This window comes from Miscanthus floridulus, chromosome 2 (genome assembly GCF_019320115.1).
Source record: "Miscanthus floridulus cultivar M001 chromosome 2, ASM1932011v1, whole genome shotgun sequence".
NCBI lineage: Eukaryota > Viridiplantae > Streptophyta > Magnoliopsida > Poales > Poaceae > Miscanthus > Miscanthus floridulus.
Genome location: NC_089581.1, coordinates 113,270,053 through 113,295,851, shown reverse-complemented (window position 1 = coordinate 113,295,851; position 25,799 = coordinate 113,270,053). Strand labels below are relative to the sequence as shown.

At 46.5% G+C, this 25,799-nt stretch overlaps 2 protein-coding genes across 5 annotated transcripts; both read left to right on the top strand.

Moving 5' to 3' along the window:
• The first annotated feature begins 19,190 nt into the window (after positions 1-19,190).
• LOC136539385 (uncharacterized) lies at positions 19,191-23,423 on the top strand. Of its 4 annotated transcripts, XM_066531343.1 has the most exons (7): positions 19,191-19,441; positions 19,509-20,341; positions 20,438-20,508; positions 20,791-20,861; positions 21,024-21,188; positions 21,494-21,599; positions 23,295-23,423. In XM_066531343.1, the coding sequence occupies exons 1-2, from the start codon at positions 19,255-19,257 to the stop codon at positions 19,844-19,846; spliced, it is 525 nt and encodes a 174-aa protein (XP_066387440.1). In that variant the 5' UTR covers positions 19,191-19,254; the 3' UTR covers positions 19,847-20,341; positions 20,438-20,508; positions 20,791-20,861; positions 21,024-21,188; positions 21,494-21,599; positions 23,295-23,423. The 4 variants fall into 4 exon arrangements, with proteins under 4 accessions (XP_066387440.1, XP_066387441.1, XP_066387439.1 ...); XM_066531344.1 differs by lacking the exon at positions 23,295-23,423 and having other exon boundaries at positions 20,438-20,494; positions 21,494-21,941; XM_066531342.1 differs by lacking the exon at positions 23,295-23,423 and having other exon boundaries at positions 21,494-21,940.
• Positions 20,191-21,197, top strand: LOC136536885 (serine--tRNA ligase, cytoplasmic-like). Its single transcript, XM_066529031.1, has 3 exons — positions 20,191-20,310; positions 20,791-20,861; positions 20,981-21,197. Exons 1-3 carry the CDS (start codon positions 20,191-20,193, stop codon positions 21,195-21,197), a joined length of 408 nt encoding a protein of 135 aa, XP_066385128.1.
• Positions 23,424-25,799: the final 2,376 nt, after the last annotated feature.

The window sequence follows — 25,799 nt, the reverse complement described above, 5'->3', positions numbered from 1 at the left end:
ACGAGGAGGAAGGCCCCGAAGGAGAGGCTGCTGAAGGCGAAGAAGAAGAGGATGATGATGATCACTCAGAAGAGGGATATGAAAGTCCCGAGGATCTTTTCCCACGTGAAGCCAGAAAGAGGCCAACGGAGGAAGATTTGGACAAGGATTTTGACCCGAACGAGGAGGTAGGGAAAAAGCCTTAGCTTGTAAATTTTCCTAAATCTTTGGCTGTGTTACCTCTGCTAACACTTTGACCTGTCATATATACAGGTCCCTCCTAAAACTCAGAAAAGACAACGTCGACGTCCGCAACATCTCGCTGGACAAGACGGAGTAGAGGAAAGGAGAGCAGAGGCAACAGCCACAGAGACGGATCACGATGCCTCTGCTCCACAAACTCAAGACACAACTATGACTACCAAGCCTAAGAGGAAACGAGGGGATAGAAAAGGAAATCTATATCCAGATAAGGCATGCTATGTGATAACGGAGGTTGGGCCAGCAGAGGAGATCCTTGAGCCAAAGAAATTAAGAGGAAAATTTCGTAATGGGATCAGGGCCCTAGTAAGAGATAAATTGAACCCAGCAATCCCTAATTGGAAAGAGGTACCAGAGAACACAAAGAATACACTATGGGATAGGCAGCTGAAGGCCAATTTTAGATTTTCGGAGGGTAAGCACGAATTGGTAAAAAAATGCTATCAGGATGATGGGAGAGTCATTTCGACGTTGGAGATCGAAGCTCAACACAAAGTATATCCAAAAGGGGTTAACTCCCTTCAACGAGTTCGGCAAAATAACTCCTAGTCAATGGGAGGAGCTCATGGCTCAGAAGACTTCACCGGAGGCATTGGAGCTCAGTGCTCGTAACACCGAGCTGGCGAAGAGGAACAAACACCACCATCATCTAGGCCCTGGTGGCTACTATGCTAAGGAAGAGCAGTTTAGGAAGATGGACGAAGAGGCCGCAGCTGCTGCGAATATAGATGTGACGAATTTGAAGGTACGCTCAAGAAACTGGATATATGCGAGGAGTATAGAATCATCCAGCAGTAATCTTAAGTTTGATAAGCTAGAGACCCAAGAGGTGGTATCAAGGATACTAAAATATGCTGAAGACAAGGAGAAGGACTCATTCAATCCTTTCAGAGAGAGGGACGAGCTTAGCCTTGGCTTGGGAAATAAGGAGCACATAGGCCGCACCAGGGGGCTAGGGAAAAGGATGACCTGGAAGCAAGGATTCGAAGAGGACAGGCACATGTATAAGAAACATGGCCGAGACCAGGAGACTAGTCTTGAGCTCCAAGTGAAGGCTCTAGTTGCGAAGGCGCTAGAGGAGCAAGGACTGTCTACGGAGCCACGGATATTAATGACGTCGCCGGGAGAACTGGCATTAGTTGGCAGCCCTTCGAAAGTTCCTAGCACCCTAGGTTCCATTGCAGCCACAACCCTAGTCGATTGCATACGGGAACCAACTAGTTGCACCTTGGTGTTTCTCAGCGGCCGGTAGAACACTGTGATGGAGGTGGCAATGGGTGTGGCACATCCTCCCGGTGGCTTACACCATAATAATAAGATACCGCTGGACTACACTAGGGTCGAGGTGCATACAGTGAACCCCGAGTTCATGCAGTGGAGGATAGACTACGCAACTCTCGAGGGGCTGGTGTTACTCGAAGACGTTATGGGGCAGTTCATCCTCTGGCACAAACGAGACATTATATTGACTACTTCTTCGCCGCCTCCCCCTCTCCCAAATTTGGAGCGAGTTGTTGAGGTCGGGGAGATATTTTCACCGTCTCGTGACCCCCACATTCCTGAGATGCCATATTCTTCCCCGCCTCCTAGCGAGCATGTGCCTGATGAGATGCCACAACCTTCTCAAGCTCGTACCGAGCAAGTGCATGATGAGATGCCACAGTCTTCTCAACAAGCACAACCGATACGTGAACAACGAGTGCCTCCTGAAGAAGGTGATGCACAAGAAGATGAGGACGTGCCTAAATGGGAACTTCAAAAGAAGATTCCAATCAACATAAGGCCAGTTTATGTTCCGATCAAAGACGTCTCGTCGATGTCCAAGTGGTATTCCCATGACCAGTTTAAGCCTGAGAACCAAGTTAAAATAGTCCCATCACGGGGTTCTGAGGAGGCCGTCACTAGCAAACTCCACCAAATTGCAAAGTAGTATCCAAATGTTGATGCCATCAAATGGTCAAAGGATTGCCCAAAAATATATGAAAGAGGCAAGCCCTTCCTACCAAACCGGGACATCTAGCGCCTACCACTTGGACTGAGAAGGTTCCATGATTGGTACTTGCGTGTTCTCCCAACGAGCATAGATATCATACAAGCATGCTTCCCCACCGGCACATTTGGAAGCCCAGCCGGGAAAATTATCTTTGACTTCAATGACATGCACACATGCTTTCACCTGGGAGAAATGGAGATGAATCTAATTCGCACGTGGTGCCTGTAAGTCCTTGTCCTCCCGATATGATATGAATGTAATCTTTGAATTTTGTTGTAACTAACCCACGCCGTGATTTGTAGAATGCAAGTGCACATTGTCAAACAAATGCCAAGTGTGAAAGCCAGGTATGTAGACCCTTAAGCTATTGCCCAAACAAATTTTAATTACCCTAAACGGTGGACACTAGATGCCAAAGAGCTAGCTGTTGCAAAGACTCTTCGGGAGAAAGAGCTCATCCGTACGGCGAAACTATGGGAAGAGTCCCTTAAGGTTGCGGCATACATTGCCCTGGCTTTCAAAAATCTCCAACAACACTCTACTATATGGCTACCATACAACTTCGAGTAAGTTCAACTCTATACTTAAAGCTTTGTTCGGTATATTTTATTCGATGCAAAAGAGCTTATCTAGTTCTATGATTAAATCCATGCAGCAACCACTAGATTTGTATAGCCATCGATGTCGGGAGGAGCATGGCATGGGTCTTTGATTCATTAGATAAGGACACGGTGACATACAAAGACTTCATATCGATTCTCAAGACGTATACATATCGACAATCATCATTAGCTTATATGTTTGTATACATACTTGTAACGTTCACTTTTGGATACTAACAAGTTGTATTTGCTAAAATAATTCGAACAGGGCATTTAGGTTCTATGTCACTAATCATCATGGAAGGCATGATCCAGCAAGGAAGGAAAAGCTGGCTATAAAAACACTATGTGCGGTAAGTGTAACTTACTTCTTCAGTACTCCGTTACATGGCTGTCAAAAGCATTACTTAACATTTTCATATGCAAAACATACAGTGCCCCAAGCAGAGGCCTGGGAGTGTACATTGTGGATACTATATATGTTCTATGATGAGTAACACCGGTGCCTACAGGAGACACCCCTTAAGGGTAAGTTTGAACCTCTTCACCCGTAGTATAAAAACTTTGTACATGGTATGAAATACTAAACCGAAACTTGTTCTCTTGTAGTGGAGAGAAGAGAAAGGAATAAAAAAAGACCCATACAAGGATGACCAACTCTTAGAGCTCGTCGGCGACCTTTGCAACTTCATATTGGACCAGATTGTACATGTCAGAGGCGCCTACCATGACCGAGAGTCTGAGTTAGGCACAAATCCTCAGTACCAACACCTTCGTGAGACTGAAAGGCTAGCTCTAGGACGTTGATAACAATGTGTATGGAATTTGTATATTTAATGATGGATTGTATATATTCTTGTGAATTGGACTTGTAATTGTAGCTTATAGAATACCCTTGTGCTTGTAGTCGCGGTCGTGGGGCGTTCGGCAACGCGAACGCGGTTCGGAACGTTGGTCGCGGGGCGTTCGGCAACGCGAATGCGGTTCGGAACGTTGGTCGTGGAACGTTCGGCAACGCGATTTTGAATTGTAAATTTGATTTTTTTTTTGCGGGAAAACGTATTGTAGGGGCGGTTCTATATTGAACCGCCCCTACAAATACCTGTTTGTAGGAGCGGCTGGTAATACGAGCCGCCCCTACAAATCGATTTGTAGGGGCGGCCTGGGAACAGCCCCTATAAATGCATGATTTGTAGAGACCCTTGCGTAGGGGCGGCTGGGCAAACCGCCTCTACAAATGGTCTACAACCGCCCCTAAAAACCCTTTTTGACGTAGTGGTCTAATGTCATTTGAACGTTCGTAGGAGTGGGAGTGACCAAAGGCCTGGGAGGAGACAAGAGGATGATCCGCACATGGAAGAACCTGAGGAAAATGGCTGGTACAAGCCAGCAGAGTAAATTTATGGATGGTTTTAGTTGTGTTAGATACATTGAGTAAAAATGTGGCACCTATTTGAAGCACGTAGAGATGTTGGTTCAGTTTGAACTATTAGTTCTGTCGATTTTTTTATGCTCTAGAGTCACAAGCTTGTTATGATATGTATTCTCACCTTTTCTATCTTGAGCAAATAGATTGGACAATTAAACAATACTACTGGAACAAATATGTTATTTAAGCTGCGTTCAGTATAATTGACATTGCTAGAGGTGAACTTGTTTAGTTGCAATCGTTGTCATGTATGGTGAAACTGGGGCATGCGTCATATGTGCTTGTTTAGCTAAAAACATTTAGTCATTTAATTTCACACTACCTTATAGCATTCCAGGATGCGATTGTTTCAAGTTTGTACATCTTTTCATATAAATTTATACTTTGTAGTTAGACGGTAACCAACCAATCTTATATTAACAAATATCACAAAATCAAGGGACTACCAACCCAAACCCAGCCTGAAATCATATCACAAGGGGTGGCCTCCGGAACCATCAAAACACACACCTCCAAGAAAACTAGAAAAGTGGTTCATACCATCGGTTCCTAATCTAAAACAACATAATACAATAGTCATTACAATGCAAACTTCTAGGTCCCAGGTTCTTGACAGCTCCCATTCTTGATTCCTTTTTTTTTTGCGAACATTGATTCCTATTTTTTACCTTAACACAGTAGAAAAAATGGTACGAAACAATTTTCAACTATTGATTGTTAATAATAAGTAGCACAATACTGAAGTAAAACATGGTCGATATCAGCACTCGCCGTAGGGATCCAGCATTGAGTGTGTAAAGCAGATCGCAGGACCTAGCTGGCTAGCTGATACGCTGCTAATGGATAAAAGTTGCTACCTTTCCGTATATATTTGCACGCTTAAAGTCTTCAAATAACAGAGGTTGGAAAGGAGGGGTAAATTAAAGGCAATCACTTACTTTTTCCTGGTTTATATATGAGGATTGAGAAACGCACATTCTATGTGGGCACTGTGGCAGGGTCAAGCATTAAGCATCAAACTCATCGTATATACTAAAATAAGTTTGGAAGAAACGCGCACTACTACACAAAATTTAATCAAGACGGACAAAAATGCTTAACCGAGGTGGTTTTTGCAACCGCCTCGGACGAAAAGTCATGGTTAGTGAGACCTTTTTCGAGACGGTTCGATGCCCGCCTCGGTTAATCGAATAAAAAAACAAAGAAAAAGCCCAGAGGGCTCGTATCTGGGCCTTGCTTTGCTGCCCCTGCACGCCACCGCCGCCGGGGGAGCCGTGACCCGCCACGCTTCGCGTCCGCGTCCGCGCTGGCAGCTCGTCGAGCACCCACAGCCGTCGCGTCCGCGTCAGCATCGCCGCCACGCAGATCCGCCGCGGGTGTGGGCGACCTCGCGCGCCGCCACGCCCTCGATCTGCGTCGCCACGCCCTTGATCTGCGCCGCCCGGCCATGGATCCGCGCCACCGAAGGAGCTTGAGGAAGAGGGAGGAGCTCCTCGCCTAGATCGACGACGCCAGAGGAGGAGACGGAGGAGCTCCTCGCCCAGATCCACACGTGTCGATGCGGGACCCACGGGATACACCGCAAGGAAGAGAGGAGATCTAGTTTGATTAGGATTCCTCCCATGTAATCCTAGTAGTAATACTACCATGTAATCCTACTAGGACTCTACATTGTAAACCGACTAGGACTCTGGCCTCCTGACTATATAAATGAGGGCAGGGCTCCTTAGATGGGAAGAGCAGAAGAGAGTTAGAGATAACACTTTACAATCAATCCAACACAAAGGCTAACGCTGACTGGACGTAGGGCTATTACTCGATCATGATCGAGGGCCCGAACCAGGATAAATCGACTGTCTCTTATGTTTACCGTCAAGTTCTGCATACGCTGAAGCCCGAACAAACTGCCTCGGGTACCCCCGTGGCAGGCTATCGGTGGTGAAACATCGACAGCTGGCGCGCCAGGTCGGGGCTTTCGGCGAATTTGCATCCGAGAGCTCGACGGACCTCGATAACATGATCTTCTCGATGGGATCAACCTTTATCTTCGGTTCATGGATCTGCGAGGCAGGCGACAATGGCAAGCTCCAAGGCCGTCTCCTCAAAGACTCAGATCACCATGAAGATCTTTCTATTTCGGCGACTACGACAGATCAACTCGCCAGAAGATTCGCGCAGCTCGTGATGTCCGATCCAAGTCAGATTTCGTGACTTTGCGCATCCGACTCAAACTCAGGCTCCGCATCCGAGATGGAGTCTTACCCGAGTTCTTTCGAGAAACTAAGTTATTTTCCGGTAGGGTTCCGGAACGCGGCCTCAGCCTATCAAGAATACAACTCGAAGTACATTCAGAGTTCCCTCAAGAAGTCAGGTCATGGTACGACTACGTCAAGCTGTCTGAGCCAGGGGTAAGCCAGTTGTCCGGCTGCATCCCGAGCCGGAAGCAAGTCAGTTTTCTGACTACTCGTCACAGTTTCCAACTACTTTGGCTGCGGTGACCAACTACTCGACAGCTCATGTCCAAGTACTCGCAAGCTGATGCTCGGGGGCTACAACCACTGGGGTCTCCTGAGTGTAAAATGTCAGGATCGCGCGTTGATTCTACCACGCGGCCGTCAATCAAGCTAAGTCATGGTTTAATATTTTTTTAAATATTCTTTAATCATCATATATCTCTGGATATTATCCATATGCCTCCACGGCTCTACTACAGTTGATTCACCTGAATTGCTGAGGCCTTAATCCGTGAAGCCTACTCGCCGGAAAGGTGCGAGAGGTGTTTAAACGTAACAGGCTACCTACCTAGGGAAATTACATGGCCTACTAAGAGCAAGACGTGAAAAAATTTAATATGCATTTTATAATGTCTTCTCTTAACGGTTGTTAATTTATCGGGGTTGTTGAGGCCTTAATCCGTGAAGCCTACTCGCCGGAAAGGTGCGAGAGGTGTTTAAACGTAACAGGCTACCTACCTAGGGAAATTACATAGCCTAGTAAGAGCAAGACGCGAAAAAAATTAATATGCATTTTATAATGTCTTCTCTTAACGGTTGTTAATTTACCTGGGTTGTTAAGGCCTTAATCCGTGAAGCCTACTCGCCGGAAAGGTGCGAGAGGTGTTTAAACGTAATAGGCTACCTACCTAGGGAAATTACATAGCCTAGTAAGAGCAAGACGCGAAAAAATTTACTATGCATTTTATAATACTGGGACATACTTCCAACTTGATATCTTGTGTATCAATTATTACATGCTTTCGTATGATTACTTTGCAGGGAACCATTTTCTAGACCACGTCGTCAAATAAGCAGCTCGCCCACCGCTGGCTGCCTTACTTGGCCACTACTTCGTTGGGTGAGACACACGCCCCGCGCTGTCTTACTCGGTTGCTGCTCTACAAGTCGCCAGGACGTCCGACTACTCAGCCGCGGTGATCGACTACTCGGTTGGGGTGATAAACTACTCGACAGCTAAGGTCGACCTTGTTGTGGTGATTTGGAAATTCTAAGGTGGGGGTGATACGGGGTCTCCGGCGAGGGGACTGCCCACCCGAAGCCTTTTGACGGATTATCTAGGTTGCCTTACTCGGATCGGATCATGGTCGAATGAGAAGATTTTGCGTCAGCAAGATGAGCACGAATATGAGGATGCACGTGCATATTTATATGTACTTTCATTACTCAAGCGAAACAAAGGAAGAGGCATGACATACAGCAGCATGCAAGAAGACATCAAGCACACAAGCTAATTATGGAAAGTACTCGGTGGTGCAACTATGTTGACTTGCAATGGTATATGGATAGCCTACTGTAGTTCGCGGGTTACTTGGATACACCCTTGAGAATGTCTGCAAGATCCTACATATCCTCAGAAGAGGTTTTCAGTTCTTTGAACAACTCAGATTCAAGACCCTCCAACTTTTTGTTCCAAATAGCAAGAGGCTCGGGGGCTACACTCAGTGAGTGCACTTTTTCTTCAAAAAAACGCACATCACTCAGAAGAATTCTTCAAGACAGGAGTTTTCAAAAAACATAAGATTCAAGACCCTTCAACTTTTTGTTCTAAATAGCAAGAGGCTCGGGGGCTACACTCAGTGAGTGCACTTTTTTCTTTGAAAAAGCACATGTCACCAAGAAGACTTCTTCAAGACATACCACTTCAAGGCCGCACGACAAAAAGAACCCGGACCGAGCTATATCCGAGTTCTTTTTTATAAAGAACCCGGGTATATGCTCGGGAGTCCTTCGACAAAGAATCAGAGCAATTTCAAGACAAGACCCTCCAGCTCCTTGTTCCAAATAGCAAGAGGCTCGGGGGCTACACCAAGATGGGAGTACTTTTTCTTCAAAAAAAAAAAGGTACACACCACCCGAAGATCTCATGAAGCGCTACATGGTTTTGCTCAAGAAAGCATTCAGACGACGCTTGTTCCTACTTGGCAAGACCTGAAGGAACAAGACGAGGCTTCTAGAGCTCAACCATGAAGTGCTCGGGGGCTTGTCGATGTGGGACCCACGGGATACACCGCAATGAAGAGAGGAGATCTAGTTTGATTAGGATTCATCCCATGTAATCCTAGTAGTAATACTACCCTGTAATCCTACTAGGACTCTACATTGTAAACCGACTAGGACTTTGACCTTCTGACTATATAAAGGAGGGCAAGGCTCCTTAGATGGGGAGAGCAGAAGAGAGTTGGAGATAACACTTTACAATCAATCCAACATGTTTTACCAACGATAGCCTACCATGGGGGTACCCAGGGCAGTTTGTTCGGGCTTCAGCGTATACAGAACTCGATGGTAAACGCAAGAGACAGTCGATTTATCTTGGTTCGGGCCCTCTACCATGATTGAGTAATAGCCCTATGTCTAGTCGGCGTTAGCCTTTGCGTTGGATTGATTGTAAAGTGTTGTCTCTCACTCTCCCTTCTCTAGGAACTCCGTCCTCCTTTATATAGTTAGGAGGCCAGAGTCCTAGTCGGTTTACAATGAGAGTTCATAGTAGGATTATAGAATAATACTACTACTAAGATTACATGGAAAGAATCCTAGTTAGACTAGATCTTCTCCCTTCCTTGAGGGGTATCCCGTGGGTCCCGCATCGACAAGCCCCCGAGCACTTCATGGTTGAGCTCTGAAAGCCTCATCTTGTTCCTTCAGGTCTTGCCGAGTAGGAACAAGCGTCGTCCGAGTGCTTTCTTGAGCGAAACCGTGTAGCGCTTCATGAGATCTTCGGGTGGTGTGTACCTTTTTTTGAAGAAAAAGTACTCCCATCTGGGTGTAGCCCCCGAGCCTCTTGCTTTGGAACAAGGAGCTGGAGGGTCTTGTCTTGAAATTGCTCTGATTCTTCATCGAAGGGCTCTCGAGCATATACCCGGGGTTTTTTATCAAAAAGAACTCGAATATAGCTCGGTCCGGGTTCTTTTTGTCTTGAGGCCTTGAAGTGGTCTGTCTTGAAGAAATCTTCTTAGTGACGTGTGCTTTTCAAAGAAAAAATTGCACTCACTGAGTGTAGCCCCTGAGCCTCTTGCTATTTGGAACAAAAAGTTGGAGGGTCTTGAATCTTATGTTTTTTTTAAAACTCCTGTCTTAAAGAATTCTTCTGAGTGATGTGCGCTTTTTTGAAGAAAAAGTGCACTCACTGAGTGTAGCCCCCGAGCCTCTTGCTATTTGGAACAAAGAGTTGGAGGGTCTTGAATCTGAGTTGTTCAAAGAACTAAAAACCTCTCCTGTTGCAGTCCCCGAGCATATATCTAGGTTTTTTTATTCAAAAAGAACTGGATCTTGGCATATTCTCTGGTAGTCTGCTGTTGTCAGATGTAGTTGTTTATGAGATTCCCGAGTTCTTTCTATAAGAACCGAGTTCTTGTGTTCCTTGTGAGGTAACCCTTCGTTGCTTCATGGTTGACGAGTTATTTTTGTAGCAATATGATAACTTTACCGTGGTGCTGGATGGATAAGTCTGAAATCTGCCCGTTGAACTGTACCTTTGTGTAGAAGTGTGTCGTCCATCATTTCAGCTGTGTCAGTTGTGTTGAGAAATGGATCGTTGCGTTCTCATGCCGTGTTTAAACGGGCCTGGTGGGCCGTGTTTTTATTGCTGTAAAAATCTATTTAAAGGCCTTTCTTCTTCTTTTTCTTTGCCGTCTGTTTTTGCCTTAAAACCCTAGTCTTCAAAACTCCGTCATTGCCATTGTCACCGTCATCTGAGCGCCACCGTCTGAGCATCATCGTTTCTTAGTGCTTTATTGCTTTCGCTAGTATATGGGTAGGAAGAAATCAGCGAGCAAGTCCTAGGCAACCTTTGTAGACGAGGAGACATCGCTTTCTGTGATTGAAAATCAAGAATTCATAGCCATGAGGGTTGCTTAGAAGATCAGGCTGGCTCCGACTACGACTAAGGATCAGTTGCGTGAGCTTGTCAGTGATGGTCTGATCCAGGGCAAGGAGTTTGCTGATTGGAAAGCTCCAGGCCAGCATCGGGTCCCAACTCCAGGCCCTGGTGAGATTGTTCTTTTTGTCTCCTTTATTCGTGTTGGACTCTGCCTTCCTGCTTCTGCTTTTCTTCATCGATTTCTTAGTTATTTTGGGATTAGCTTGAACCATCTTGCTCCCAATGATGTCCTTCATCTTTCTATTTTTGTTCATCTTTGTGAAACTTTTCTTGGAATTCTTCCTTCTCTTTCTCTCTTTTGTTACTTCTTCCGTCTGAAGCCCCAACCCCACAGCGATAACACCCATATTCTTGGTGGCTACGGGATTCAGTTTCGTTAGGGTCATAAGAGTAAATTCTTTGATTATGACTTTGTTGATTCTGTGAGGGATTGGCGTGCCGACTGGTTTTATGCCGCCAATATGATTCCTCCTTTTGCTGTTCATTCTGGTTCTGGTCCCGTGGTTAATGACCGATGGGATAAAAATCTCCTGACGATGGATGAGCTCCAGGTGATCAAGCCGTTTCTTGAGAGGATATGTACTCTGAAACAGCAAGGCTTGACCAGCTTTGGGATCGTTTCTAGTTTTCTTCACCATCATGTTCAACCTCTGAAGGAGCAAGAGAATTATGGTTTTTAGTACTCTAGGGCAGAGGACCCTTCTCATATGGTCCCTGCCCTTGAGTTGACTGATGAGGAGGTGCTCGAGCGCCTTCAAAAGATGTTGAAAGGAGTAAGCGGCATCTCATATGTTGTCCCTGAGTATTGTGCTAACAACCTGCCTCCTGCTGTGAGTTGTTTTTTGTTATGCGGGTACTTTTTGTATTTCCTTTGTTGTCTCCAATTTTTGCTTAATCTTTCTCGCCTGGTTGTTTTACTCTTTTATCGGAATTGGGGCGTAACTTCATTGATCTGATCCCCCTTGATGACCGCCCTACCATGGTGGAGACTGGGGATAGTCTTGCTGGGGCATCTTTAACCATTAAGTTTCAAACCACCATGATGTTTCCTGGTGTTTCTTCCATAGTTCTTGACATATATGTAGAGTATGTTCGTCGTCTAGTTCCTCAAGCTCCTCGTAGTGTTGGAAAAAGGGGGTGACCAGATTGTTCTTCTTTTGGTTTGTCTGCTACCAAGAAGTCTCGCCAGTCGAGTACTCGTCTAGGTACTCAAGTTATAGGTAGCGTGCTCCTAGGTGAGCATATTAATATGTTGTCTTTTTGTTGTTTGTTTGTGCCTTTAACCGAGTATTTTTCTCCTTTTTCAGATGGCGCTATGGTTGGCTTGTTTGAGAGTAAGGTAGATGAGGATGGTGATGTGGCCCTTGTCATGCGTCGGTGAGTTGTTTTCTTGTTTTTCTGTTGTTGAACACCTCCTTTTGTTCTAACTTTGGCCTTGTTCTCTTGTAGTAAGCGGTCGTTGAGCTCGAGTTCTTCTGGGACTTCGGTACCGACCACGCCACTCCTGTCGCAGAGTGGTGCTGATATTTTTGCTGCTATAGTTCCCCCTCTAAGGTCTTCTATTGGTCTTGGGGGTTTTATGAAGAAGAAGATAGCTAAGTGAGTGAATCTTGGTTATGTTTCTTTGCTTCTATTTTCCTTTTTTCTGATTCATATTCTTATCGTCGAGTTTCCTTACCATCTTGCAAACCCTCGCCTTCCCTTAACCCTCAGTCGACCTCTTGTCAGTCTTCTGGTGCGCCCCTGTGTACTGAGTCTCAGGACCCGAAATATACGGTCGACGAGGTGGCTGTGAGGGAGACAGGGTTCCCTGGTGATCACGCTGCTGCTGATTTAGTGGCTCCGGGGGTGGCCATGGTGGTGGATCCATCTGAGGAGGTAGTTAGGGCTTCCTAGGATACGGCCCTGGTCTTGCCTTCTTTGCATCAATCGGCTTCTCCCTCTGCTCCTCTTGCTACTGGTGGTTAGCGTTTGGATGATGATGTGTTGCAACAATTTGATGCCACTTATCGGTTGTCAGAGCTGACCGCTGCCTGCGGAACCTTTGCGACTTCTTTTGGGGAAAACTCCAAGTTAGTTTTTCTGAAGTTCTTTCTTTGGATGTTTGTCTTTCTTCTGTTCTTATTCTCTCTCTCTTTTTGTTCAGTCTTTTTCTTGGGATCATACCGACTTATTTTTCTTGTCTGAAACTGAGAAAAAGTTGTCTTCTGAGGTTAGTGCCCTAAAAATAGAGCTTGACCTCTGTCGGGTCGAGATGGAGACCGAGCGTCAAATGCACCAAAGGGAGGAACAGGCTCTCCATGCCCGGGTGGTTGAGGCAGAAAAATGAAGGGATGCTGCTGTCCAGGAGGCCTTGAAGAATGTGGAGGCCATGAAGAATGAGTGCAATGGTATTGCGGGTTCTTTTTGTTTCCTTTTGTATTCAAATTTCCCTTTCTACTGACTTGTTTTTTGGTGCCTAGTCTAGCTCTCTGAGTTGAAAAGCAGAAGCTCTCGGAGGGTATTGAGGAAATGAAGATACTTGTTCGCAATAGTCACAACAGGGTTGAGGAGGTAATTACTCGTGCTGAAGAAGAACTCGCGCTTGCCAAGTTGATTAGGTGTGGAGCTGACAGGGATCTTGTGCATATCCAAAAAACTATTGAAGTCTTGACTGGCAAGTTGGCGACGGCTACTGAGAACTAGAATGCTTTGTGGAAGTCATTTCGGTCAGGAGTCGATCTTCTCCGGACTCCAACAGATGATGGTCAATCTTGGGCTCAGTTTATTCCCCAAGTTCCGACCCGTTTCCAGGAGTTCGTGAAGAGGTGCGCCCAACTATGTACCAGAAATGTTCTTGCCCAGGTCTGGGTTCTTGCTCTGGAGGTGCCTTTGTCCAAGATTGCAGAGGAAGCCGAGAGTCAAGAATATTTGGATGCCGTTAAAAAGGTGGAGCCTGAGGTCGAAGATTTAGCCAGGAGGATTGTGGATAATCTTAATATTGATATTTCTTCTCCTGATGACGATGCTTGATGTAATTGACCTTTGTACTCCAGCCTCTATAATAGGATATTATACTTCTTTTTGAATGAAGATTCTTTATTTTTTGCTGATGTCTTCTTTGCCTGGATGTCTTTGATTTTGTCAAGTGCTTGTCAGGCTTTCGTCTGCGTCGTGTAAACAACTCGGTATTTGTAGATCGTTGTCTTGACAAACTTTCTTGATTTGTCGAGTGCTTGTCTGGCTGCCGTGTAAACAACTCGGGTTAAGTAGATCTTTGTCCTGACAACCTTTTTGTTCTTGTTAGTACTGAAGAGACTTAGGACCAGTGATCTCAAGTATCTTCAGCTTCTTCTTTTTAGCTTTTTTTCTTAACTCGAGATGTGGCCAGCATCTGGCTCTTTCCCTGGTTGTAAAAACATCTTAGGATCGGTTCAGGTGTTGGCTTATCAGCTACCCTCATCGGCAGGCTCAAGCATCTTTTCGGCTTTTTTTTGTTTACGGCCGGTATGCTCAGGCATAATTTCATCCATTTTGCTTTTTGGTTCGGATGTTAGCTTATTAGCTACCCTCATCGGCGGGCTCAAGCATCTTTTTAGCTTTTTCGCTCTCTGCCGGTATGCTCAGGCATAATTTCAGCCATTTTGCTTTTTGGTTCAGGTGTTAGCTTATTAGCTACCCTCATCAGCGGGCTCAAGCATCTTTTCAGCTCTTTTGCTCTCGGCCGGTATGCTCAGGCATAATTTCAGCCATTTTGCTTTTTGGTTCGGGTGTTAGCTTATTAGCTACCCTCATTGGCGGGATCAAGCATCTTTTCAGCTTTTTTGCTCTCGGCCGATATGCTCAGGCATAATTTTAGCCATCTTTGCTTTTTGGTTCGAGTGTTTTCTTATTAGCTACCCTCATCGGCGGGCTCAAGCATCTTTTCAGCTCTTTTGCTCTCGGCCGGTATGCTCAGGCATAATTTCAGCCATTTTGCTTTTTGGTTCGGGTGTTAGCTTATTAGCTACCCTCATCGGCGAGCTCAAGTATCTTTTTAGCTCTTTTGCTCTCGACCGGTATGCTCAGGCATAATTTCAGCCATTTTGCTTTTTGGTTTGGGTGTTAGCTTATTAGCTACCCTCATCGGCGGGCTCAAGCATCTTTTCAGCTCTTTTGCTCTCGGCCGGTATGCTCAGGCATAATTTTAGCCATTTTGCATTTTGATTCGGGTGTTAGCTTATTAGCTACCCTCATCGGCGGGCTCAAGCATCTTTTCAACTCTTTTGCTCTCGGCCGGTGTGTTTAGTGAAAACAACTCGGGAAAAGTCATAATAAGACATATGTTGTCGAGGAACACCATCTTTATTGATCATGAACATTTATCTCTTGTGGCTTGTACATATATTCTTCCTTGAGTTGTTTTCATGCGTAGAATCTTCTTAGTTGGCTGATGTGCCATGTATTGTTGACTTCTTGTCGGGTGAGAATCGTCGTAGCCGTTGCTTCATAGGCTTGGAGCCTTCATTGATATCGATTACCGGCTTCTAAGCGAAGATATCTTTATTGTCACGAAGAAAGTTGGTGAGCGCGAGTTCCTATTTTGCCGAGAGATGGGCGCTGATGGTTGCCATTTTGGAGGGATCACCGGTGCCCAGGTCGATTTGCTTGACGTCGGCTTCTTTTGGTGGTGCGAGGATGCTGGGCTTTTTAGCCGGTATCTCTAGTTCTTATGGGCTCATTTTCTGCGGCAATAGTGGCTATTTCTTTTCTACCATTGGCGGCTTGTGCTTTGGCTGCAATTTGAATGGCCTAAATGTCGCAGTCAAAAGCGCGCTTCAAATCACTTTGAAGAGAAATGACACTGTTAGGCCCTGGCATCTTAAGCAATAGGTACGGGTAATGCAGTATCGGCATGAATTTTGCTAGTGCTAGGCGCCCAAGGATTACGTGATATGATGAATCGAAGTCTGTAACTTTAAACTTGATGAACTCTGTTCGGTAGTTTGAGGGAGTTCTAAAAGTAACCGGTAGAGTGATTTGTCCAAGTGGCATGGCTGCCTTGCCGGGTACTATCCCATAAAAAGGGGTGCTCGTTGGTGTAATCATCCCGGCGAGTTGTAGTCCCATCTTTCTTAGCATTTCTGAAGAATGATGTTGAGTCCGGCTCCCCCATCGATTAGTACTTTCATGACAGTCATACCGGCGATAGTTGGATCTAGAACCAGTGGGTAATGGTCTGCGTTTCCTACGCTAGTCTATTGGTCTTCTCTTGAAAACTGGATTGGATACTGTGACCAATTGAGATATCTTGGAGTAGCCGGTTCTGCTGCCATGATGGTTCATAGAGCTAGCTTTTCTTGATGTTTGCTTTTGGAATCTGGGGCCTAGCGAAGATCACTGTTACTGTCCCCCTAGATTTTTAGAATCCCTTGTCTTCGTGGTTGTCTTCATCTTTTTTTTAATTGTCTTCTTTAGTGTTTACCTTATTATCTTTTCTTGTGTATCGATCGTTGAAGGTGTAGCAATTTCTGATGGTGTGATTTCCTTTAGGGTGCCAGATGCAATGCATGTTTTCAATGTCGTCATACCTTCTGGGTTTGGAAAACTTCCTTGATTTGTCAGCCACCGCTACGGTGTTGTTTGGTCTGCGTTTTCTTTCCTGATGTCTGATGTTTCGATGATTTTGCTTGTCCGGGTTGTCTTGGTTGTTTCTATCCGGGAACCTTTCTCGTGTCTTCTCCTCTGCAGTAATCATCTTTTCTACTGTGCGTCTGAATTCTTCATTGTTTCTTGGGTTTTCTTTGCAGAAGTCCTAAAATTGCCACCTAGCCATGATTCTGTGAGAGAAAGCTTCAATTACTTCTTGTTCAGTGATGTCATGTACTTGAGCATGTAGTTCACCAAATCGTCGATAGTAATTTCTGAGACTTTCGCCTCTTTTCTGCTTGAGTCCTTTTAATTCTGCGTGGGTGATGGGGTGCGTAATGATACCCATGAAATTTTCACAGAAAACTCTTTGCAAGTCCTCCTAATTTCTAATTGACCCTAGATTTAATTTGTCGAACCATTGGAGGGGCGTGGTTTCTAGGGCCATGGGAAAGAACAAGGTCTTGATATCGTCGTCTTCTCCGGCTAGTTCAATCGACTACGAGTAAATCCTGAGCCACTGCCTTAGTTTGGTCTTGCCATCATATTTAGAGTGGTTGGACGGCTTGAACTTGTGAGGTAGTCGTATTAAAGCAAGTTTGTTTGCAAAACAGGAGAATCTATCGTGCGTTCCGGCTTCTGTATATTCTGATTCAACTCCTCCTTCTAGCCAACTATTGTCTTGGTGAGAGTAGTTCTGCGGGGCTGTCTGAATAGGTACTTTGCTTCTGATCTTTCTTGGTTGTTCGACTCGGTAGTTTTGACTATGTCCCTTCTACTTTCTCTATCGTGACTTCCACTTGGTCCGAGCCTCTCGAAAGTGAACTTCCTTTGATTTTGATCTTCCTGCCCATGAGATGTTGACCTGGCAGGTAGTCTTGAGCGGGTCCTTCCGTCGTGTGTCCTTAGGGCTGTTGACCGAGGAAAGTCCCGGAGCTGTTCCTGTTTTTCACTAGGATGTGAGGTCGCTCTGAGTTCTTCTATTGCTTCTCCGAGTTCTATTTCTTCCTTTGAGCGAGTTCTTCTATTGCTGTTGACCGAACGAGAAGTAATCGAAGCTTTCTCTCATGGAATCATGGCTAGGTGGCAATTTTAGGACTTCTGCAAAGAAAACCCGAGAAACAATGAAAAATTCAGACGCACAATAGAAAAGATGATTACTACAGAGAAGACACCACAAGGAAGAGAGGAGATCTAGTTTGATTAGGATTCCTCCCATGTAATCCTAGTAGTAATACTACCCTATAATCCTACTATGACTCTACATTGTAAACCGACTAGGACTCTGGCCTCCTGACTATATAAAGAAGGGCAGGGCTCCTTAGATGGGGAGAGCAGAAGAGAGTTAGAGACAATACTTTACAATCAATCCAACGCAAAAGGCTAACGTCGACTGGACGTAGGGCTATTACTCGATCACGATCGAGGGTCCGAACCAGGATAAATCGACTGTCTCTTGCATTTATCGTCAAGTTCTGCATACGCTGAAGTCCGAACAAACTGCCCCGGGAGCTCAACCATGAAGTGCTCGGGGGCTTATCGATGCGGGACCCACGGGATACACCGCAAGGGAGAGAGGAGATCTAGTTTGATTAGGATTCCTCCTATGTAATCCTAGTAGTAATACTACCCTGTAATCCTACTAGAACTCTACATTGTAAACCGACTAGGACTCTGGCCTCCTGACTATATAAAGAAGGGCATGGCTCCTTAGATGGGGGAGCAGAAGAGAGTTAGAGACAACACTTTACAATCAATCCAACGCAAAGGCTAACGCCGACTGGACGTAGGGCTATTACTCGATCACGGTCAAAGGCCCGAATCAGGATAAATCGACTGTCTCTTACGTTTACCGTCGAATTCTGCGTACGCTGAAGCCCGAATAAACTGCCCCGGATACCCCCGTAGCAGGCTATTAGTGGTGAAACATCGACAGCTGACGCGTGAGGTACAGTTAAATTCAAGTGAACAGGAACTCGTGGAAACCTGCCTCACCGAAAGCATTGGTTTTGAAACCATCCGACGAAGGATGGAGATACCACGTGGGCGTGGCAGATAAAGGAGCCTGGTGTGATGCTAGACCAGTTGAAAGTTGGAACATGGAGAAACTGATCACCCTGCAGCGCCTGCATTTTGGACATCGATCATGCCAAAAATTCACCCTTTTTCCCCTTATAGGCATGTTCGCTGGTCGGTGTTGATGCTGATTTAGACTGGTTGGTGTTGATTTTTTTGTAAGAGAAAAACACTGTTAGCTGGTTGATTTGATCTGGCTAAAACCAACAAGTGAACAGACTGACTAAAAGCTACAAATGCAACTGTTTATCGTCGGCAAGCACCACCGCACCAGGCAGTTTCTGATTGACGGGAGGTGCTTGATAACTTTTCCTGTCACATCTGAAGGTTCTGTTCCTTAAACTTATTAGCCTAATTTATTAGTATAATATTTTTTTTCCAACAAATAAGCGGACAATGCTTTTCATTCTAGCTTTTCAACCCGTATACGACGTATGCGTGGATGCGGGGCGCGGGGCTTCATCCTCGTCTCCTTCCACCTTCGGGTTTGACTTGTCGAGGCTGGGAGCTGACTAGTGGCTTTTTTTTGTTTGATTTGAGGGCCCCGGCTGTCTGCGTTCTTTGACGGTTGACACGTCGCGGTGCGTACTGTTGGAGCCGTTGGCGTCGCGTGCTAGCGACTACGCGCGGTGTGCCTGAGCGCGGCCTCCACGACGAACGGATCGACGGGTGGCGCCTGAGGATGTCTACCGACACGACACGTGCGTACCGGCGCGCACGTCGTTGGCCAAAGCCATCGTAGAGTTGGGTTGGGCTCACGTCGTCGCCCGCGCGCGAGCGAGGAATCCCTCCCGATAAAAAGCCATATCCTCGCATTATTTGCCTGCCCGCTCAAGCACAACCGGTCTCTGTTGCGTGTTGGCACCTACGCTACATCGTGCGAAAGGTTATCGGAGGCGAGCGCGACAGACATGGCGCGCAGCAGGGTCAGGGGCATGCCCGCGCTCGCGCTGGTGGTGGCCGCCGTGGCCGTCGCGTGCGCCGAGGCGCGGCTGCCGGACTACCACCCGCCGACGTTCACGGTGACGGGCAAGGTGCAGTGCCAGGACTGCACCAAGAACTGGAACGCCTACGCCTACAACGCCAAGCCGATCCCCGGTTCGTTTCCCCCCTAATCCTGGAATACACACAACGGAAGAGCCGGCTAACCCATGTCCACGTGCAGGCAGCAAGGTGAGCATCACGTGCCGGGACACCAACAACCGGGTGGTGCACCACAGCTCGGACTACACGGACGGCCAGGGCGTGTTCAACATCGAGGTGCCCAGGAAGGCGAAGAACAACGACCGCGACATCGAGGCGTCCCGGTGCCTCGTCCGCCTCGCCTCCTCGGGCGACGCGGCCTGCGCCGTCTTCACCGACTTCAACCGCGGCAAGACCGGCCAGATCCCGTCTCGCCTCACGCATGCCTCCCCCAACAAGGAAACCTACGCCGTCGGCCCGTACTACTGCACCCTGCGGCAGTGCGACGTCAAGGTCAAGGACGCCGACGCCGGCTACTGATGGTGATGATCCCGGCCTCTGGCCACTCGATCGTCGGCGTCGCCCGGTGATTGCGATTTATGCGAGCATGCATTTTGCGTTCACAGAGATTTTCTTTCTCTTTTTTACTTTTCCCCCTTTTTTCGAGTTTCTAAGTCTCTTTGGAAAGTGGATCGATGCGTTGAATTGCTGCTTTGTTCATTTTGTGTAACGATCAGCATGTCGGCTGGTTGCTACTTTTGACCCGAACGAGTGATTTTTAGTTAAAAAAACTCTGTGAACCATTCTTTGCCTCTTGAATATCTGCGCCGCCGCTTGTTCTACTTTGCCAACCGAAAGTCGTCCGTCCGCCGCATCACACGACGATGCTTGATATCAACCTCTTCCGCACCGGCCGTACCGGCAAGAAGAAAGAGGACGGCGATCCGGACGCCGTCCGCGAGTCGCAGCGCAAACGCTTTGCTTCCGTCGAGATTGTCGACGAGGTCATCGAACTAGACGACCTATGGCGCCGTAGTAAGATATCTTCGTTGCTTTAGACGAATCGAAGCCCTTCCAGGTCTCCGATCCGGCGTATATCTGACTCCCAGGATTCTCGTCTGGTCGCTGCAGGGCAGTACGATCTGGATAAGATCCGGAAGGAGCTCAACGCCATCAGCTGAGATACGGGTAAGCTGAAGATGGTACGTTCACTAGTCTCTCCCAAAGATTTATATAGTTGATCAATCGACTAAAATCTTGCAATCTTACAATCGACGCACCGAGATAGGGTGTCTCCCTTGCATTGGCTCAAATCTGGCATCATAGGTGTGATAGGCCGTGGGCGATGCCAATGGATGGCGGTCTTATTTAGGGCCGACGCTCTGGGGTTTTACTTTCGTGTGCTGTGCCAACCTGTTTATGTGTATTTTTTTTTTTTTGGGTGTCTTATTTTTGGCTTAATCACTGCTCTTGTTGCTCTGCAGCTCTTGCATCAGGTTGCACAGGAAAGGTTGGCTGCCAATGGTGCTAAGTACAGGTGGCCACCCTTGATGAGGTAATAAGATGGAAATCTGATATCCGGTTGTCTTCATCATGATTTTTCTTTATGCGTGTTTATTTCCATGGTGACTAAGAATGAATGATGGTTATACTCTTGTCGAGTTTCTTGTGTAGTTGTGCTTGGGTTTGCCATGATGGTTGCTTTGTTCATGTGCAGAGAAATAACGAACTAAAAGTTAAGGAGCTGATGGAATCCACCAATGGGAAGGAGAGGTTGGCTGCCACAGAAGCTGAGGTGCGGCGTATCAAGATCATGCTTCACACCAAGCTTATGGCTATTGGCAATATTGTGCATGAATCTGTGCCCATTGGTGACAACGAGGTGCGCTAGAAATTTAGTTTCTGGTGGTCATATAGAGATAAATATGTCAATCTACTTCTAGCCAGAGAAACAATAATATTTTTATTAATTTATAAAGTGAATGTGGGAGTCATAAAACTTTTTTTTTTGAAACATGAGTCATAAAACTTTTTGCTTCACTGCCATCCCTGATAGCTTGGCTTGTGGGGCCTGTCTTTCATGATTCAATTCTAGAAATTCAGAGATGTCGTCCCTTATTTCTAATTACTAGAAATTCATTCCGCTTAGCTGATATCAACAGCTGGTGATTAAGTTACTTGTTACAGGAAAATAATGTTGTTTTAAGGACATGGGGAGAAAGGAGAATGGAGGAAAACTTGAAGAATCATGTGGATCTTTGCAGGATGCTTGACATTGTGGCTTTAGAGAATGGTACATGCTCACAACTTCCCTCTGTTCCTCAAGTAATTTCTAGCTTACAACATTGTCTATTCTATCCTGTTTCAATGACCTATCACTCACAAATCTTTTTTTCCTGTTGATCTAATTATCTTGATTTTATTCTTAGTCACCTTTCTAGTATGGCTGCATGTGATAGTACTGCCCTTGTGTTGCACTGTTTATTTGTGTCTTAGAACGTGGAGCCACTCATCAACTCGTGCAATATCAAGTTTGCCTTTTTAATGTGACAGCATACTCATGGGCACTAGTCAATATGCATGTATGAATGAAGAATCCCAGGGCAACAATTGTGTTTTGTTTCAATTATTGTTTTTGACATTGCCGAATCTGTTACCTTCCCAACTTTTGCTGGTGCTGATGTGGCCGGTGGAAGGGGTTACTTTTTGAATGATGAAGGTGTCCTCCTGAACCTGGCATTGATAAATTTCGGCCTTGCTTTCCTGCGAAAACGTGGCTTTAAGCCAATGCAAACTCCCTTTTTCATGAGAAAGGAAACAATGAGGAAATGTGCCCAATTAGCCCAATTCGATGAGGAGCTATACAAAGTAAGGCTGCCGATCCGTTCCTCACTTGCATATATCATGCTACAGCTGCATCTGTGTTAGCTTCGTGATGTCATACGTCTCATGGAGGGATCAAGGGGGGCCGGCCCACCTAGCCCAGCCACCAGGGGCGAGCCCCAACTCCCATGTCCGGAGGATCTCCAACAAAGAAAAGAGAATAAACAATACAGGAATAGAGTCGCTTTAGATTAGATAGATCGGGAGGAGTCTAAGAGCCTCTTTGGCAGGGCTCCTGCAGGGGCTTCAGTTCCGGCTCCTGCAGGAGCTGTACCAAACGCCGGCTTTGGAAAGAGCTCCGCATAGGGAACCGGTCAAGAGCCAGAGCCATTTTTTGCCTGTGTAGGAGAAGCCTAAAAAACGAGCTTCGCACGGCTTCTGACTGTGGGTTCACGTCGTTTAGTGCGAAGGAGCCGTTTTGCCAAACGTTTTCTAGAACGGCTTCAGCTCCTCCAAAGGAGCTGCTCCTTCAGAGGAGCCAGAGTCGGAGCCATTTTCAGAGGAGCCAGAGCCCTGCCAAATAGGCCCTAAATCTATAAGGACTTCCCTCGTTAGATTATTTAAGATGCAAGTCTAGTCAGAACTATAAATAGAGAGGCAATATAATCATCGGATCAAAAAAGAATAGCCTCAAGTTTATCCCTCTCCCTCCCTCTCTCCCTGCCGCCGCCCCTCCTCCCCCCGAGCCGACGCCCTCACCCCCTTCCAACCCTAGCCGCCGCCCCCAAGAGGCCCCCTCCCAACCGGGCCTCTTACACCTGATTTGTGTTTTCACTCCTCTCTCGATGCTATAGAACTAATTTTCCCTTCAATCATTCGTTCTTTGGTCTTGCTCTCTTTACATTAAAACACTGTGTCTGAATTATATTTTTCTCATAATTGTATGCCGCTACACACTGGATACATGGGCTCGTTGTCCCAAGTAATGTTTGATTGTTGTATCATGTGTTATTTTCTATGGATTCCTTATATCATCATGCTTTGTACTCCGTTTTCAAAATGAATGTAGTTCTAGTTGTCCTAAGTTAAATATTTTTTTAGCTTGACTATTAATTTCTAGTTATGGGTATGGTTTAACATCCGCTTCCTCCTGTCAAAAATAAAGGAGGACGCTAATGCGCGATGGGTTGCACGTCCCGTCATCTACCTCGTGTCCGTGGAGCGGGAGCAACAGGCAGGTGGTGGTGGAGTAGACCGTGGAGCAGAAGCATCCGGTGGCGGTGTTGACCGTGTTTTGTGTGTGTGTGTGGGGGGGGGGGGGGGGGGGGGGCAAGCTCGATGCCGCCGCTGCAGCTCGCGTGTACCACTCTCCTCCAAATCTACCGCACTCGCAGTCATCTCTGCTTGCAAGGCTAAGGGGGGATTGTTTTGTTTGGCTAAAATTTAGCCATGTCACATCGTGCTTATATCAATTAGATTATTAAATATAGGCTAATTATAAAACTAATTATATAGATAGAGGCTAATTTATGAGACAAATATATTAATAAGTCTAATTAGTCTGTAATTTGACAATGTGGTGCTAAATAAACATTTGCTAATGATATATTAATTAGACTTAATAGATTCGTCTCGTAAATTAACCTAGAGCTTTTACGATTTGTTTTATAATTAACTTATGTCTAGTTCTTATAATTAACCTTCGAACATTCGATGCGACGATGATTAAACTTTAACCAAGCTTCCAAAACACCCCCTGACTCCGCCGGTGGTAGCTCCCTCGCTCTCCACGCCAAACTCCACTGCCTGCTCCTCCCTCCCCGCGGTCGACACCACCGCTGGTCAAATCCACTGCGGCTAACTCCGCAGGTCGCGTGCTCCGCGCGGAGCGTGACCGACGATGTGACAACTTTGCGTAAAAAATGTCACTATGGAGTTCGTGTTCTATCAGACCTTCCTTAAATTTAATTAGGTTTAAAAAATATTAGTAACATTTATATCTTCAAATAAATTTATTATAAAAATATATTTGATAATTCATCTAGTAATAATACTTACTATGTAATATTTTATTATATATATTTGATTAAAGTTAAAAATATTTAATTGTTTGGACGTGAGAATACACTCTCTGTGCCACTTAAGAGACTAAAGCTATTTGACTTTAGGCGTGGCTAGGCGTCTGTACGTTCGGACGCAGCTCTGACATCTGCACCTTCATCGCATCGGATGCCCTCGCATCAGACCCCGCATCAGCGATCGCGTTCGGGCACCTGCGACCTATCCCGCGCTAGCGACCGCGTCCGGACAATCCGCGACCCATCCCGCGCCTCGATCCCATCCTAGCTACACCCTGGCGTCAAGCCCGCCACGCTCCTTCCCCCCCTCTCCCACACGTTGCGCTCCTCCCCCGCAGCGCCACGGCGTCATCCCCCGCTGCCCCCGTCCTCCGTCGCGCTCTGTCTTGGCCGTACCCCTTCCCCGTCCTAACGTCTTGTCTCTGCAACATGCGTCCGACCATTACAACATGTGCAGTATACTCTTGAAACATACTTGTGTAGTCATTGCAACATCCAGATAAACACACATGAAACAAGTGTGAAAATGGCTGAAACATTTAGGACATACATTTGCAACATATGTCTAAAACAATTGAAACATGCAGAACATATACTTAAAACATACGTGTGTAGCCATTGCAATATATGCAATATGAGATCCTTCTGCAACATACAAATAAAATGCATAAAATATACATATCAAACACATGAAACACATCTATACCACGTGAAAATATACGGTTGCAAAAGGCTGGTCGACACGAAGCTTGACGCCAGCGCAGAGTTCAATGCCACGGAGTGATGCGGAGAACGTTAGTGCGAAGCTCATCGGCGGCAGGGGCGGATCCAGGCCCCAGGCTAGGGGGGCTACAACCCGGGGCTCAGTCCAAATTTCCTACAAGCAAGTCTTCTGCAGCCCATAGAAATCCCTGACATTTAGCCCAACATAGCCCCTCTTGCAGCCAGCCCAAGCAACCCTTTACTAATTAGCCCTCCCCGGATGGTGTTTCTAGATCCGCCCCTGATCGGCGGCACGGGCCTCGGCAGTGGCCGCAATAGGCGGATGGGTGCGCGGCCATGGCGGGTGGCACTAGCCCGGGTGGGAGGCGTGATTCTGAGCACGAGGCACGGTGGAGGCGACGAATGCGCGTTGGCGTGGCGACGACAGGAGGGAACAAGCGTCGCGGGCGGGGTGCTCGTCGCGGGCGGGAGTGAATGGCGTTGAGTGGGAGCCGAGAGGCGGAGTAAGATGCCCCGCGGCATCCGGACGCCTCGCGTCTACGCATTGGCCCCGTTCGGCTTACCCCATATTCAGCTTGTTCGGCTTGTTTTTTCAGCTAAAACAATGTTTTTCTCTTACAACAATTCAATCAGAACAGTGTTTTCAGCCTGTTTCAGCCAAAATTCAGCAAGTCGAACGGGGCCATTAGCGTTTTGTTTGGCTGCGCAGCCAGGTTTGGCATCTCCCCACCGCCTGTTTCCGTCTCGTGTCCAAAGACACCATAGGTCCGTAGCTCCATAGCCATGGCGCCGTCTGTCTTCGTAGAACAGAACAAAGAAAGATACGTTGGCGTACGCCATGTTTGTTGAGCCTATAAGCCATTTTTTTT

Excerpts from the sequence above, each read along its gene's own strand:
- LOC136539385 (XM_066531343.1), top strand. The coding sequence starts at position 19,255 with ATGGCGCGCAGCAGGGTCAGGGGCATGCCCGCGCTCGCGCTGGTGGTG. Across the intron at positions 19,442-19,508 it reads CAACGCCAAGCCGATCCCCG|GCAGCAAGGTGAGCATCACG; the intron begins GTTCGTTTCCCC and ends GTCCACGTGCAG.
- LOC136536885 (XM_066529031.1), top strand. The coding sequence starts at position 20,191 with ATGCTTGATATCAACCTCTTCCGCACCGGCCGTACCGGCAAGAAGAAA. Across the intron at positions 20,311-20,790 it reads CCGTCGAGATTGTCGACGAG|CTCTTGCATCAGGTTGCACA; the intron begins GTCATCGAACTA and ends GTTGCTCTGCAG. Across the intron at positions 20,862-20,980 it reads AGGTGGCCACCCTTGATGAG|TTGTGCTTGGGTTTGCCATG; the intron begins GTAATAAGATGG and ends TTTCTTGTGTAG.